This window comes from Rattus norvegicus, chromosome 13, assembly GCF_021556685.1.
Source record: "Rattus norvegicus strain SHRSP/BbbUtx chromosome 13, alternate assembly SHRSP_T2T, whole genome shotgun sequence".
Taxonomy (NCBI): Eukaryota; Metazoa; Chordata; class Mammalia; order Rodentia; family Muridae; genus Rattus; species Rattus norvegicus.
In genome coordinates, this window is record NC_141546.1 from 96,700,001 (window position 1) to 96,715,000 (window position 15,000).

Consider the following 15,000-nt stretch of genomic DNA (forward strand, 5'->3'; position numbering starts at 1 on the left):
ATTTCTCTGAAAGGCAGAGCTAATGGTAGTGACAAGTGTGGCCCTATGTGTGCAGTGATGAAGGTGACACAAAGTAACATAATACTTAAGAGCTCAGTCTCTGGAGGAAGCCAGCCTTGAAGGTTTTGGATCTTGGCTTTGCCGTTTATTTCACAGCCATACGACTTGCAGAGGTTAGCTTTCTCTCTGCTTCAGTGCATTCCTGTGAAGGGCAGTGACATCTTGATGCATGTCATATGCTTGGTATCTACCAGGAAGGCACTAACAGAGACAACCCTTGGCTGCATGGCACTTGCGTTTGTAATTGATGGGAAGCTCATGATTGTCCAGTATAGAACATACGGAGCGGTAGTGACTTGTGTACGTGTGGGAGGGGGGTGAGAGGGGTGTGTTGGAATTTTAGGTGGGGTGGCGGGGAAGGTGTTATTGAGCGGGTGACACCGCAGAGGGAAGAAGGAGACCAAGCTGTGCTGCTTAAGAGCATGCTCAGCAGGAGCAGCAAGTGCAGAGCTCCGAGTCGGGCGCAGGCCTGTTGTGTAAGACTTGGAGGACTCTGGTAGAACAGAGACTGTGGGCAGAGGAAGGGAGGAGTTGTAAAGTTAATGGGTGGCAGTGTCGTTGGTATGGGCAGGACACATGGATCTTGTGGACTGTAGTCTGTTGAGTTTTATTGTTGCACCTAATTAAAAGGCAGTTCCTATGGAACATAGGACTCACTTTAAAGATAACAGACATCATACTGGGGACCAGAAGATTTAGAGGCACCTGGCCTCCACTTAATAGAATCCACTTTCAAAGAGGTACCCTTTCTAAAGCATTCTGTAGAAGTGTGGGGTTCTAATTAGATCTGTTCAGGAAGCCAGCAAAATGCCATTGCTCATCCAGAATTGAGGATTTCAGCACAGGGATTGAGGGCACAGCTACTTTTTATGGGGAAGAAGGGTGTTGGCCCAGGCACTTGCCATTCATACCAGTGTTAGTTCCATGGGGCAAGTACTCAGGGAGGAACACCTCTCACATTCTTACAGTAGTTGTGCTTTAGAAAGCAAAGGCTAGATTGCTCTTAAACCTGAGGTGGCTGGCTAAGTGAAGGACTTCCTAGTGTTTCTCTGCCAAAATCTCAGACATCTTGAAGAGTAAAAAGTTGTACTCTGACCTTGTTTCAGTAGCCGAGGAGATCACTGCTCTGAGCCTTTTTCTTCATTGATAAAGAGAAAATAATACCTGCTCTGTTTGTCTGAGGGTTGATGTAAGTCCTTGGATAATGTCTGTGAAAGAGCAGGCAAGACAGAGGTGCACAGAGGTCTATTGTGTAACAGTGTTTGTTTGCTGCTGCAGTGTGTTTGGTAAATGTTCTTCTATCTGGTATTAACTTACAGGGAAGACAGTGCTTTTGAAGCCTTAAGCTTCAGAGAAAGTTTAGTGTGGGTGAGGAATACAGAGCAGCATTACTTAATACTGTGGTTAGGTATGCTGGGTATTCTGGCCCAGCAGCAACCGAGGAGCATTCTCTGAGCTTGGTTAATCTTTATTTTTTCCCAGTGTTGTCATGGCACCGTGTGTAAGGAGCTTACATGCAGCCTTGTTGGCTAAGTTGAGGCTTTAGGGACCACACTTCATGTGGTACAGTTATCAGAATTCACAAAGCCCCAGGTAATTAGCTTGAATGCACTCAGTTCAAACTAGGAATCTTGACAGCATTTGCCTTCTTTCATATGCTTTACTTACTGTTTTAACAGAATCCACTTGCATGTTCATGGATTACTTTGTATGTGATAGGTGTTTCTATGAGCTAGGGGATACCTTTGCAAAGGGGAGGTGAAGGAGCCCAAGGGAACAGGCTTTATCATTGAGGAGCAGAGTCCAGGTGCCTCCAGATCTGGTCCCCAGTGTGATGCCTGAGTTGGTTTCGTCACTGTCCCTCCTCAGTGCTGCCCTTTCACAAGGAGGCGAGGCAGCTTTCTCACTGGGGTGGTGGCCAGAGGAGTTTCAGCCTGCAAGGTAGGTCAAGTGACTTTTGGCAAACTCCAACTCTAACTCTGTAATGCTACCATGTCTCTGTGACCAGAGTTAGATTCAACACACTCTGCGTGCGTGTGTGTGTGTGTGTGTGTGTGTGTGTGTGTGTGTGTGTGTGTGTAAACTCCACACTTTGTCAATGGTCAACATAGTCTCCTTCAGTTATTTTGAAAGGCGGTGTCCTGTGCATTGTTTATCAAGTTCCCACATTCTCGGCATCCTCTCTTCATTCCCTGTGAGTAGGGGACCTTGTAACAGGGTTATTCTCCATACTGCTATGCACCAACTCCATGGAGTGGGTGTTGTTCACAGGAGTGACTGACAGGGTTCTTGCATTCATCAAACTGGTTTGCTGCTTGTTTGATTCTTCAGCTTTAGGAATTAACATAAATTTTAAATAATTTGATAGGCACAGAAATGTGAATTCTTTGGTAGCAGGGCTTTTTAAGATGTTTATTTTTACTAGGAGCAAGATCTACAGTGAGTTTTAATTCTATTGTAGGTTTTGGTATCCTAGCTAATTTCTACTTATTCTCATACTTTAGGTATTAGATTTGATTGAAACATGTCAGTTTAAACTTTTTGGATAGTTAATGTATTCATGTGATGTAAAAATGAGGTTTCCTTCTATGTTCTGGCTACTGTTTCTTGTTCCCTAATTTTACTCTAATTTTATATATCCTTCTAAAGAAACATGCATCCGTCAGTATGTGTGTGTGACATTCACTCCTGAGTGAATTTCATTCATATTGAAGCCAAAGTTAGAACAGACACCTGATTAGTGCGGTGCACTATTGCCCAGGACTTGTAAACTGAAAGCATCTTCTTGAGTGGCTTGGACTACAAGTGTATTCTACCACATCGGGCATGTATGGCATTCTCTGATCAACTATGAAAGGATTCATGAAAAGATCTGTTCAATGTCTTGGTCTATCTCAGTTTTTGCTAAACAAACAGTACAAATGAAAATGGCAGAAAAGGATTAGCTTTTCCCTTCTGTCTGACGCTGCCTATGACTGCCCTGTGGTGTTTCCAGTTCTGCAGGCAGTTCCCGGGAGAGGACAAGGACCCAGTGCTTTGGGCCTACCCCAGCTCTTCTCTTTGTTTCAGGGCAGGGATCTAAGGGGAATGCCACCTGGGCAGACAAGACAGTTAACGGTTTCCCTCTGTTTCAGATGTTCCTGACAGTTTACCTCAGTAACAGCGAGCAGCACTTCACAGAAGTTCCTGTTACCCCAGAGACCGTATGCAGAGATGTGGTGGATCTGTGCAAAGAGCCTGGGGAGAGCGACTGCCATTTGGCTGAAGTGTGGTGTGGCTCTGGTATGGACCTGGCTTTCTGTTTGTGCTCCGCTATCTTCTGTTGCTTTTGGGTTCTAGGAACTGTGACAGGGGTGGGGTGCTCTTGTTCTCCTACAGACAGCAGGATAGCCTGCACCTTAGAAGGTCATGTTCTTGCTCAACTCTTTTGGTAAGCAAGGACCTTTTTCCCCCTGCAACAGAAGGAAGTCACAAGTGTGTTGGATGGAAGCTTCTGGTACATTGTTATGGTACTCAGAAGTTTGTTTGTTTGTTTTTGTATGTTTAAGTTTTCCTTGCTGGGCATTGGTAGTGCACAGCTTTAATCCCAGCATCTAGGAGGCAGAGACAGGTGGATTTAGGACAGCCAGGGCTACACAGGGAAACCCTGTCTCTAAAAAACAAAAAAACCAAACCAAAACAAAACAAAACAAAACAAAAATCTACCACCAGCAACACAAAGCTTTCCTTAATTAGAAATTTGATGTTTCCCTTCTCTTCTTTGGTGTTGGAGATTGTCTAAGTTTCCTCTTGCTAAGATCTGAACCATAGTTCAGGTTGTCATCTGTTACTGTGGGGATATCACAGCAGGAGGAGCTTGAGGGAGCTGGTCAGAGTGTAGCCACACTCCAGAAGCAGATGCAGATGCTTGCTTAGTACTTGACTTATAGTCCCCAGAACTGCAGAAAACAAAACCAAAAAAGAAAGGCATTCTCACCCCAAAGCTTTAAGTGTATTCATCTGTTGCTTCTGTCTCTTCTTTTCCTCCCTCCTTTCTTCCCTCCCTCCCTCCCTCCCTCCCTTTTTATATCTTTTCTGCCTGCTCATGCATTTGTTTGGAGATCATTTCTCGGATGCCAGTGCACTAGGGATACAGAGGTGGAAACTTCCTGCTTTCAGATTGTTCCCACTGCAGGAGGAGGGGCAGGTGTCAGCGCTTTCCGTTACAGTGCTGTGAGGACAGCAGTAGCGAAGGGTAGATGGATGGGCTCCCTGTGCCAGAGGAAAGGGTATCAGGGACCAGGATGAGTGCCCATACCCATCCTCCCCTTCTCTCCCCTCCCCTCCCTTCCCTTCCCAGGTTTGTAGTGGTAAGGGGAGAAGTAGGGTGTCTATTCAGAATTTTACCCCTTTTGGGGGCACTGTAGAATTGTGTCGTTTGTAGAAAGTGGTTCTATCATCATTGCTACTCAAAGTAGAACCAGGACTGCATGCTGTTTGTTCCAACCAAGCAGATTAAGTTCGGGGTCAAGTCACAAAATTGGCTGCTGACTACCTGGCTGCCCTGTCTCTGTCCATGTTGTTTATTTAAGGCACTGAGAGATGGTGTCTTTGATTACTGATAAGTGTATAGTTTTCATAGGCCATTTCAACGTTCTTACACAAATTATATTGAAGTCATTGAGAGCTCTGAGTTTGTGCACTTGCCTTCTTAACTAGTGTAACTCAGGATACATTGTTTCTACTGAAGCCTTCTCAGTTACTGGAGTATTTAGCTGTATCTGTTTTGTTTCTAGGAAAGTTCTGAAAGCTGTCAGCCTTGCTTCAAGAGGGCCAGATATCATCCCATTGAAATATTCTTTTGTTTGCAAATGAATGTTTGACCCTTAACATTATTTTCAAACAGTTTATAAATATTGGGTCTGGGAAGTTGGCTCAGTGGGTAGACGTGGTTGCTGCATGTAACATGCACTTCTGTTCGCATCCTCAGCACTCCTGTAATTGGATATTGCTGTGAGCTCTATAAGCCTACTGATTGGGGTACAGGGGTACAGACAAGGAGATTCCAGGGACTCACTGGCCACCCAGTTTAGTGAAAATGGCAAAAATTCAAACTTAGTGAAGAGACCCTGTTTCAGAAAATAAGGGAAAGAGGAAGTGGTAGAGAAGACGTGGTGTTAGCTTCAGGCCCCCACATGTGTGCAGACGGGCACATGTACCACATGAGCTGAGACCATTTAGAAAGGTGCTTTTAATTTTTTCTTCATATGTTTAGGGGCTCATTGGACATTAATATTCGTGAGAGTGGGTCTCTGGCTATGTAAGTCACATGAAGCTCTGAAGCTCCCTTAACATTAACTTGTGAAGCTCCCTCACAAGTTAAGTGCATGCCTACAGATAGTAAGACGCCACTGAAGTAGAGTCTGCATGACACTGACATGTGGCACAGACCCACTGTTCCTATTGCTTTGTACTCACTTGACACTGATTGTATGGGAAATCAGTGACATAGCTTTTTTCTGAGTTCTGTTGATAGAAAAGGTATGTGAAATACCAAGTACTTCCTGTATCTGTAACGTAGATTGCATCAAGGGTATATTTCTCTTTCCTTACCTGTAGCTCATATGACTCTTTCCTTTCAGAGCGCCCAGTTGCTGACAATGAACGAATGTTTGATGTTCTTCAGCGGTTCGGAAGTCAGAGGAATGAAGTTCGCTTCTTTCTTCGTCATGAACGCCCCCCTAACAGGGACATCGGTATGTAATATTCTGGGAATCATAACTGGTGTTCGAGCTATTTATTCTGTGCACTGCAATAGCTAGGGAGAGGCATAACATGAGAAGCTGGGGAATTGGCAAGATGAAGGGAAGCTAGGACATTAGAGCAGCAGAGGGTTTCTTAGTCTAGATGTGACTGACAGTGGAGAGAAAGAGGTGTGGAGTGCTCGAAAAAGGCAGAAGCCGGGCTGTAGTTTCCTGGTGTGGTAGGAAGGAGTCACAGTTGAAGTGGAGAGAAGAGGGATGTTTACCTGGTGCAGCAAGGTCCCTGAAAGTGCGTTTCTCCACCCTGATAGGCTCTCCTCTTAGATAAAAGAAGGAATCTGGGTCCTGACATTAACAGGAAAGATATACTTAACTCTGGACAGTTTGTGGGTGTAGAGTTGAGGTGTTTTTATCTGAAAACTTGTATTTTCCTGTGGTGGAGATAGATGTGTGGACATGATGAGGTGGGGGGACAGGTTGTGCTGTTAGGAAAAGGAGTGCATGTGTACTGGAGCAGTAGGGTGCTGGACGCATTGAGGCGATCTGGTGAGAGTTTCCTCTGTGGTGCTCTGCAGCTCAGGAGGTTGTACTAGAAGACAGACTGGCCTAGTGTTGTTGGCAGTTCAGAGGTGGTGCAGGTGTGTGCTAGATGACACCTAAGTGGGTGGGTGTCTTAGTGATGGTTCCTGTTGCTGTGACAACCTTGACAGAAGCATCTTAGGGAAGGAGGCTTATCCTGACTCACGGGTCAAGGGTTCCAGTGTGTTTGGAAGGGAATCAAACTGGCAGGAACTTAGTCACCTCACATACACAGTCAGGAAGCTGGAGCAGTGAATACTTGTGCTTAGGTCACTTCTCCTTTGTACACAGCACGGGGTTAGCCTAGGGGATGGGCCACTCATAGTGAGCAGTGGCCCAGTTAAGGCAGTTTCAAGCTTTAATTAACCTGATTAAGATGTTCTCACACAGGCAGGACCAGCAGCTTGTTTCATGGGTGACTCTAGATATAGTCAGATAAGTAGTTAACACTAGTCACCGCCACAGGGGTAGGGTGAAGAAAGGGTGGGTTTATGAGGAAAGAGTAGATTGTATCCAGTGATGAACCTCAGAATTAGATTAACAGACAAATGTAGTGAGGGGAGAAATGGGTCATCCAAAAGTAGACTGATTAAATGTGAAATTTCAGGTTAGACCTTGAAAATGAGTCTGATTTAGAAACAGCTTGGCCATAGAACTTAGGTGATCTCTTGAGTCTCGGGGTCCAAAATGAAGGCAGATCGGAGGAAATAAAAGAATGCATGATAAAGTCTTTGTTCCTGATAGTTGTAGCCTGAGTTGATATAGACAGACAGGGCAGAGGTAATACAGCAAGTGGAAGCTTGAGGGCTGAGATGTGGCTTTGCCTGTAAGGTACAAGTGAACCTGCATTCAGTCTGGGAAGCCGCATTTTGAAACAGGATCACGCTGTCTTTCTCAGCATGCGGGGGGTTTTGAAAGGAAAGTAAGGACGGTTTTCTTGGAAGTAAGAATGTAGATAACATCTAATTAGTGGCCAGTGTAATGTCCCAGCTTTACTCTTTGGTGGCATTTTAATCCAGGTATCCACATGGCACCTGAACATTAGAAGTGACTAGTGTCGGGGCCAGACTTGGCTTAGTGTGAGTCTTTACAGATGGGAGGCGCTGAGACTTAGGTTGAGTAGCTCGTCAGGACACACACCGAGTGGCAGAGCCAAGAGCACAAACCTGACTCACCCAGACCAGGCGACTTAGATGGGTTTCAGTGTCACTGGTTGTTTGTAATTTTATTTTAAATACAGAGTTTCCCTCTAAGCCTTCTTTTAAAAATACCTTTAATTAACATTTGTATCATGTTTTTATTTTGTTTTGTATTTAAATTACTGTGTACATTCCGAGTTTTAAATAAGTTGAATTTTGGCTGTCCAGCCTCCAGTTCAAATGTCTTGCTGTGTGCAACACTGGGTGAATTATTAAATAGTCTCGCAATAGTGCATTATGCAGTTTCAGCGTATCTGTAATGTGAGAAATACAAGTGTTAAGGAAGACAAAGGAGCTATTTGCACATTGTTGCACACAGCAGTGCCACACAGTGCTTAGGCTGCTATAGAGCAAGATGACTGCTCAGACTGCTAATGCTGTTTAACTGTGACCCACAATGTGTTTGAAATTATCTTAAAACCTTTGCTTTTTACTCTTAATTATGTAACTGCCTATTAGTAAAAGCTAAGTGAATACTTTTCCCCTGAGATAAGAGAAAGCAATATTTATATTATAGAAAACTACTTTTCTTAGAGAGAAACTGTGATAAATTACTTAGGTTATTTTATTAGAGTCAAACAGCATTAAAAAGTTATTAAAATTATATATTGAGTATACTGCTTGCTTCTGAGGCTAGCTAGTCATAATTGCTTTTTTTTTTATTGACACAAAATTTGTTCTAAGTTCCCTGGTAGGTATAATTGACATGATTCAAGTCATGTGTTTGTCTTAAAAAAATCTCTCAAATAATTGTAATAATTGTAATAATTACAATAATTGTAATGATTGTAATAATTGTTTTAATTTTTGGGAAGTATGGGTATGAGTTTAATACATTTTTAAAAAGTTATCTTTATTGATATTTCATATATGTATTAATTTAAATTTATTCCTTTCCTTTGTTGTGCTTTGAGTAGTGCTGAGATATGTGGCTTGGCTTGAAAACCTCCTTTTAGTTAAAAAGCAGAGTAGTTACTAGTTTTTAGTTAGACTTTCTCAAGTCAAGAGAAATGGAAATAGTTTCCATAAATTAATAAGGATATACTTTATAGCATAATTATGGATTGGCACAGAATGTCTCAGTAAATAAAATAATCAGAATACCACAGATTCTGATTTTTAACTACTTCTTCTTGAAGTATACGAGTTTTTCACTGGAATGAGTAGAGGTGGACTGATGGAATTTTCAGTTCTTTTACGGAACACTTCCCCTCCTTGCACGACACTGGAGTAGCATCCTGGTCATGCGGAAAGCACACGCCCACTGATTATCTCCACATACCCCAGACCCCTGATGTTTTAAAAAATGAAATTTGTTTGTTCATTATTATTTATTTAGTGTGTGTGTCTCTGTGTGTGTACACATGTGTACATGTGCTCATTCCGTGGTGTGCATGTTGTTGTACATGTGCGTGTTGTAGCATGTATATGGAAGTCAAGGAAAACTATGGGAGTCAGTTCTCTTTTTCCATCCTGTGGGTCCATGAAATCAAACAGCTCATTGGGCCTGGAGGCAACCACCTTATTAACCTGTTGAGATGTCACTGCTCCTCCAGCCCTCTTTATTTTGAGACAGGCAGGCTTTGAACCTGGGCTTCTCTTGGTTGAGCCTCCTGAGTAGCTGAGACTATAGGTCCCTCCTCACTCCTCACTGCATGGCCTAGAACTAGGAGGAGCAACTGTAAGTAAGTGGTGTGCGTTGCCTGGAGCCAGAGGCACTGTAGCTTCTTCCCCCACGGTGGAGTGGCGCAGGTGGCTTCCTAGGGAGTGGGTGACGGGAGCTACCTCGATGCTGTTCACTGTCCCACATAGTTGCATTTTCAAAACAAGCCTAATGATGAGACTTGGCCTCCAGTGCTCTTAAGTACAAATGCCTAAGTACCAGGCAGCAGTAAATAGGCGCATTGCTGCCTAGAACTTCTGTCAACTACTGTTAATGCAGCCTTTGAATCTGTATTTAGTGAGTGGACCAAGATCCCAAGATGCAGGTGTAAAGAGAAATGGTGTAAAAGTTCCTGGTGAGCATCGGAGGAAGGAGAATGGAGTAAGTGCTCCTTTTTATCTTCTTGTATGTCACAGTGATGTCTTTAAACATTGTATCTTATCCATTGTCATTTTCTTATTCAGCAGATTAATGGTGACCCCTTTTAAAGGCTTTTTCTTTAAAACATTTTTTTAATATAAAAAAGTTAATTTTTACTTATTTCTGGGTCAGAGGGTATCACATGACCTGGAGCTGGAGTTACAGACACCTGTGAGCTGCTTGCTGTGGGTGCTGGGAATTGAGTTTGAGGCTTCCGCAAGAACAGTATGTGTTCTTAGCCACTGAGCCATCTCTTCAGTCCCTTTAAAAGTTTCTTTAAATATATTTCATAGGTATAGCCCTGATTCTTAAGTGCCTATTACTCTAAGAAGCTAACTGCTGAGTATACCATAAATATGCAAAAAAATTAGTGTTTGGCAAGTTCCAGGAGACATTTGGTGCTTTTATTTGTTGCTATCTATAATCACTTAGGAAAATGGGGAATTATTTATTAATGGTCTTGCTGTTGTATATGCATTGAAGTATCTTTGAAGGTATCCTTTTCAGAGCCCAGAATTTTGACTATCATTCTGAATTTTCTGAATTATCTTACTGTACTTCATAGTTAATTTTTGCAAGAGTCTCGAGTATCTAAAGTACCTGTTCTCCATTGTTAGTTTTTCCTGGTTCTGTTCTTTGACTCACAGTTGGTTATCTTACTGTAATGAGGCCAGTGGAAGGTGACAGAAGTAATTTGAATAGCAAAATATTTCTGAGTAGAATCTAATACATAATTTCTTGAAATTGGTTAATTTTCCAAAGGAAGCCTTATGTAAGTATAATTAAGATACAGCAGATTGAGTCCGAGTCTTACAGTGTAGCCCTGGCTGGCCTGGAGGGCTTCCTTCTGTAGATCAGGCTAGTCTTGAACTTGTGGCCCTCCTCCTGCTCTGGCTCTTAACTTTTGGGGTTTCCTTAGACTGTTTTGGGGATTGGGAAGTCATACTCTTGCTGCAGCCCGCTGAGTGATGGGGTTGTAAGCCTGCACTGCCAGGCCCTGCCAGTGCTGATGGATGTTTAATCATGTTTTGATGAGTGTTCTGTGTTTGCTGTCAACACCCTAGTACCTTGTTTGTGCAGCCACAGTCTACTGTCCTAGTGTAAATTAACCACAGAACAAAGAATCATGACTGTTCACTGTTTCTGACCAAACTATTTAAGTAGTTAAAATTTTACAACTAATAATTTAAATTTTACAACTTAAAAGATCATTGGCCAGTATGAATCGTCTGTCTTACATCTTAATAAGTCAGTCAATATTAAAGTGAAAATTAATATCTGAATAACTTTGTTATGATTAGTTTAGATGGGACTTTTAAGCAGACCTTTGAATGGAATCTCTGATCATAGCATAGAAGTAGCTGGTGATGTGTTTCCATTTGTAGGTTAACAGTCCTAGGCTGGACCTGACGCTTGCTGAACTCCAGGAAATGGCATCTCGCCAGCAGCAGCAGATCGAGGCCCAGCAACAAATGCTGGCTACTAAGGTAGTGTCTCCTCGCCTGCCGCTGTTAATGTCGCCGTTGAAACTGTTCAGTCATCCTGCCTGTAAGGCAGTTGCCTCTCACAGGCACTTACACCCCAGGTTACCCGCTGCGAGACTTTCTCCAGCAGTTTTCAGAAATCCTTGTATCATTTTTGTTCAAGATTTTCTTGACCCCTAGTCTTTGTTACCATTCTTTTTTTATTTTTGAGTTAAGTATCTGTCTCTGTTATCTTTGCTGGTCTCAAACTCTTGGACCCAAGTGGACCCTCCTGCCTCTGGCTCCTGAATAGCTGAGATTAAGGCTCACACACACACACACACACACACACACACACACACACACACACACACACCTCTGTGCCTGGCCTGGCCTTTGGTCCTGAATAGCTGAGATTAAGGCTCACACACACACACACACACACACACACACACACACACACACACACACCTCTGTGCCTGGCCTGGCCTTTGGTTTTGATGAAGGCTAATTACCCTGTGCTGGGAGTCAGAGAGTCAGAGAATGGCAGAGTTAGAAAGAAAGCTTCGCTTTGTTCCCTGGAGCTCACCTGACTGCAGCAGGAACACTTTCCCCTACTTGGCCCAGTGGAAAAAGATGCTTTATTCACAGTCTCAGCCCTGATCTTGAGTAAGAAAAAATGCCCCAAGAAGACTTTCAGTCACTATGGGAACTAGTCTCTCTGACTGCTGCTGCTTCTGTTGGCTCCTCAGAGCTCCAAAGTAAAGCCTCAGCCTTGCCTACCACTCTGCCTCCACGGCAGCCACTCAGCTATGCTTTCTGGGTAGTCACAGGCGTGTGCTCTGTGTTTAGAGGTTGATTTATTTATTATGTATATAGCATTCTGCCTGCATGTATGCCTGCAGGCCAGAAGTGGACACCAGATCCCGTTATAGATGGTTGTGAACTCAGGACCTCTGGAAGAGCAGCCAGTGCTCTTAACCTCTGAGCCATCTCTCCAGCCCAAAACAGCACATTTTAGGGGCTGAGGAAATGGTTTAGTGGATAATATGCTTGTTGTCCAAGTGTGAAAACCTGAGTTTAGATCTCAGAACCCATGTAAAGCTGGGTGTGGTAACTTATGTCTGTGACCCCAACATTCCTACAGTGAGATAACTTCTGCCCTAACTATGCACATTGGGTAATGAGAAGAAAAAGAGAGATTGATTGATTTAAAACAAACAAACAAACAAACAAACAAACAACTTGGCAAGCTTGTTTCACTTTCAGACTCTAGCTTGTCAGCTCTTAGTCTACACAGTCAGAATCCTTAACTTACCTGTCCTTTAGTGACTGGAGGCTCTAGGACGCCAGGATAGTCACATGCTGACTTGACAGGTCACCCGTTAGGACTCTGAGGTAATGGCTAGGAGATCTCGTAGCTGTTCTCAGCATGACTGTGCTCTTGTGTGTGATGCTGTCCTGCATTCCCGTGCATCCATTTGACTTGTGTATAACACCCCACACCACAGTTTCCAGTGCTGTGGTGCAGGGCTTCTCCAACTGGACCTGATCATCTAGGTCCTTTCTGCATCTGAGGCCCTGCCTTTCTATACCTCAGGATAGGCTCTTGTGCCGACACAGCGAGTAGTGAGGATAGGCTCATGTGCCGTCACAGCGAGTAGTGAGGCACACATTCCTATAAGCAGTCGGTTATTGCAGAGTGAATCTCTAATCACAAGACCTTCACTTTGAAAGTTCATGCTATTTACATGTTTTAGGCATATTTTTTACTTAACTGTAGATACTATAACTGATGATTTAAATTTATAAAGTAATAAAAATACATTTTAAATCGCATAACTACAGTTTTCTAAAGGTGTTGCCCCTTGGCCCTTCCCAGTTCCCACTTATGGCATATATAATATTCAGCATGCTCCTCAAGGGTCTGTCGTCCTTAGTCCTTCCCGCAGCAGCAGGCAGTTGGTACTGCTCACGCCCAGGTTACAGATGAAGAGACGAATGCCTGTTCTTGGGGACGCTTTAAGGAGCCCAAGATCTCAGAGGGACTCATGGCTCCCCTGGGGTTCACATCCTCTACATTTACCTCTTTCTTACATTACCTCCAGTTCAAATGGCTCCTTCTTAAAACCAGCCTCTTTTTAAATGTTAGCGTGTGTGTGTGCGTGTGTGTGTGTGTGCATGTGTGCGTGCGTGCGTGTGTGCATGTGCGTGCGTGTGTGTGTGCATGTGTGTGCATGTGTGTGCATGCTTGCGTGCGTGCGTGTGTGTGTACGCGCGTGCGCATGTGCTTGTGCACATATCTCTACCACAGTACAAGTGTGGCGATCAGAGGAAAACTCTTGAGAGTCGGCTCTCTTCCCACCATGTGCGTTTCACAGATTTAACTCAGTTCTCAGGCAAGCACTTTCACTTACTGGCCCCCGGTTAGCTTCTTCCACATGGCATCTGGGGTCAGAGAGACAGCTCAGTTGGTGAAGTGCCTGCTGTGACAGTGGAGGAACTGAGCTTGGTGTAAAAGCTGGGCACACTGGTCACACTGGCAGCATCTGGGACAGTCGAACTGAGGGGATGCTCAGGAAGACAGGCAGATCCCTTCAGCTCAGTGGCCTTCTAGTCTGGCCAATCAAGGTTCAGTGAGTAACTTAAGCTCTCCATGATCCCTTCCTCCCTAGGCTCAGGTCATGCAGAAGAGGGAAAAAAAGATTTAAAAACAGAGACAGTGGCTACAAGGAAAGTCTTTTCCAGACGTAACCGGGTATTTACATAGATGAACCCATTGCGGTTATGACAACATGCATAAGACCTGTGCAGTCTCAAGCCAGACAGAATCTCAGCACAGGGAAAGGAGCTGGACATGCAGTCCCTAGTGGAGGGGCTGTTGCCAGTTGATAGCTTCTAGGAGAGGCGAGTGGTTTTCTTTAAGGGTCTGGACCCCGGTAGGTTGGCCACCCTCCAGTGGAAGGCACACACCCAGGAACACATGAACAGCATAAATTGTACTTGTTTTTTAAAGTGGGAGGTGGCTCAGCAGTTAAAAGCATGTACTGCTCTCCAGAGAGCCCGAGTTCTCGTCCCACACTCAGGTCAGGTGGCTTATAGCTGCCTATAATTCCAGCGTTAGGGCATCCAAATCCCCGGGCCTCTGTATTTATGTGCACAGACTGACACATAGACACACACACATAATTAAAAACAAAACCCTTTTTAAAGAAAAAGACACAAAGTTGGGTGGGTAGGGAAGGAGGTATGGCTCTGAGAGGAATCGATGAAGGGTTGAATATGATCAAACTTCATCACACAAAAGTCAAAACAGTGTTAGAAATGAGGGAGAAGGTGATCAAGGAAGACAGCCATTGGTGACTTGTGGTCTGTCACGCCAGCACGCATACATATACACACATGTATACACACACAAACACTCTACATGCAGTCTGTTTCACACAGGTCTTTACAAAATTGCTTCTGGGATTACTGTTCCCGCAGTGTGCAGGAACCACTTGGATTACAAATTCTAATTTCTAGGTCTTCTCTCCAAGAGTTCTAGGATGGCCAAGGAGTGTGTGTTTGGGATGCTACACAGGTGATTGGGGAGAGCAGAACAGCGTTACAGGAGCTCCAGTCTTGGTGTGCCAGGGCTGGCTGGGGTTATATTGAAGATGGTAGTGCGCCTGTTTAAAAATAAATGCTTTTTTTTCCCTTTAGGAGCAACGCTTAAAGTTTTTAAAACAGCAAGATCAACGTCAACAGCAGCAAGCTGCTGAACAGGAGAAACTTAAGAGGCTCAGAGAAATCGCTGAAAGTCAGGAAGCCAAGCTCAAGAAAGTGAGGGCGCTGAAGGGCCATGTGGAGCAGAAGAGGCTGAGCAACGGGAA

General features: G+C 44.0%; 1 protein-coding gene across 4 annotated transcripts in view; it reads left to right on the forward strand.

Annotated features, from left to right (window-relative positions):
• The window catches only part of Tp53bp2 (tumor protein p53 binding protein, 2), a 56,656-nt gene that overhangs the window by 17,841 nt on the left and 23,815 nt on the right, over nt 1–15,000 (forward strand). For 2 of the 4 annotated variants that reach the window (XM_087581041.1, NM_001427417.1), the window contains exons 2-6: nt 3,195–3,342; nt 5,682–5,795; nt 9,541–9,623; nt 11,048–11,149; nt 14,831–15,000. The exon at nt 14,831–15,000 is cut by the window's right edge and continues 5 nt beyond it. In XM_087581041.1, coding sequence (XP_087437167.1) covers nt 3,195–3,342; nt 5,682–5,795; nt 9,541–9,623; nt 11,048–11,149; nt 14,831–15,000 — 617 coding nt within the window. The remainder of the gene's footprint in view (nt 1–3,194; nt 3,343–5,681; nt 5,796–9,540; nt 9,624–11,047; nt 11,150–14,830) is intronic. The other 2 variants (XM_087581043.1, XM_087581044.1) reach the window with 1 other exon arrangement.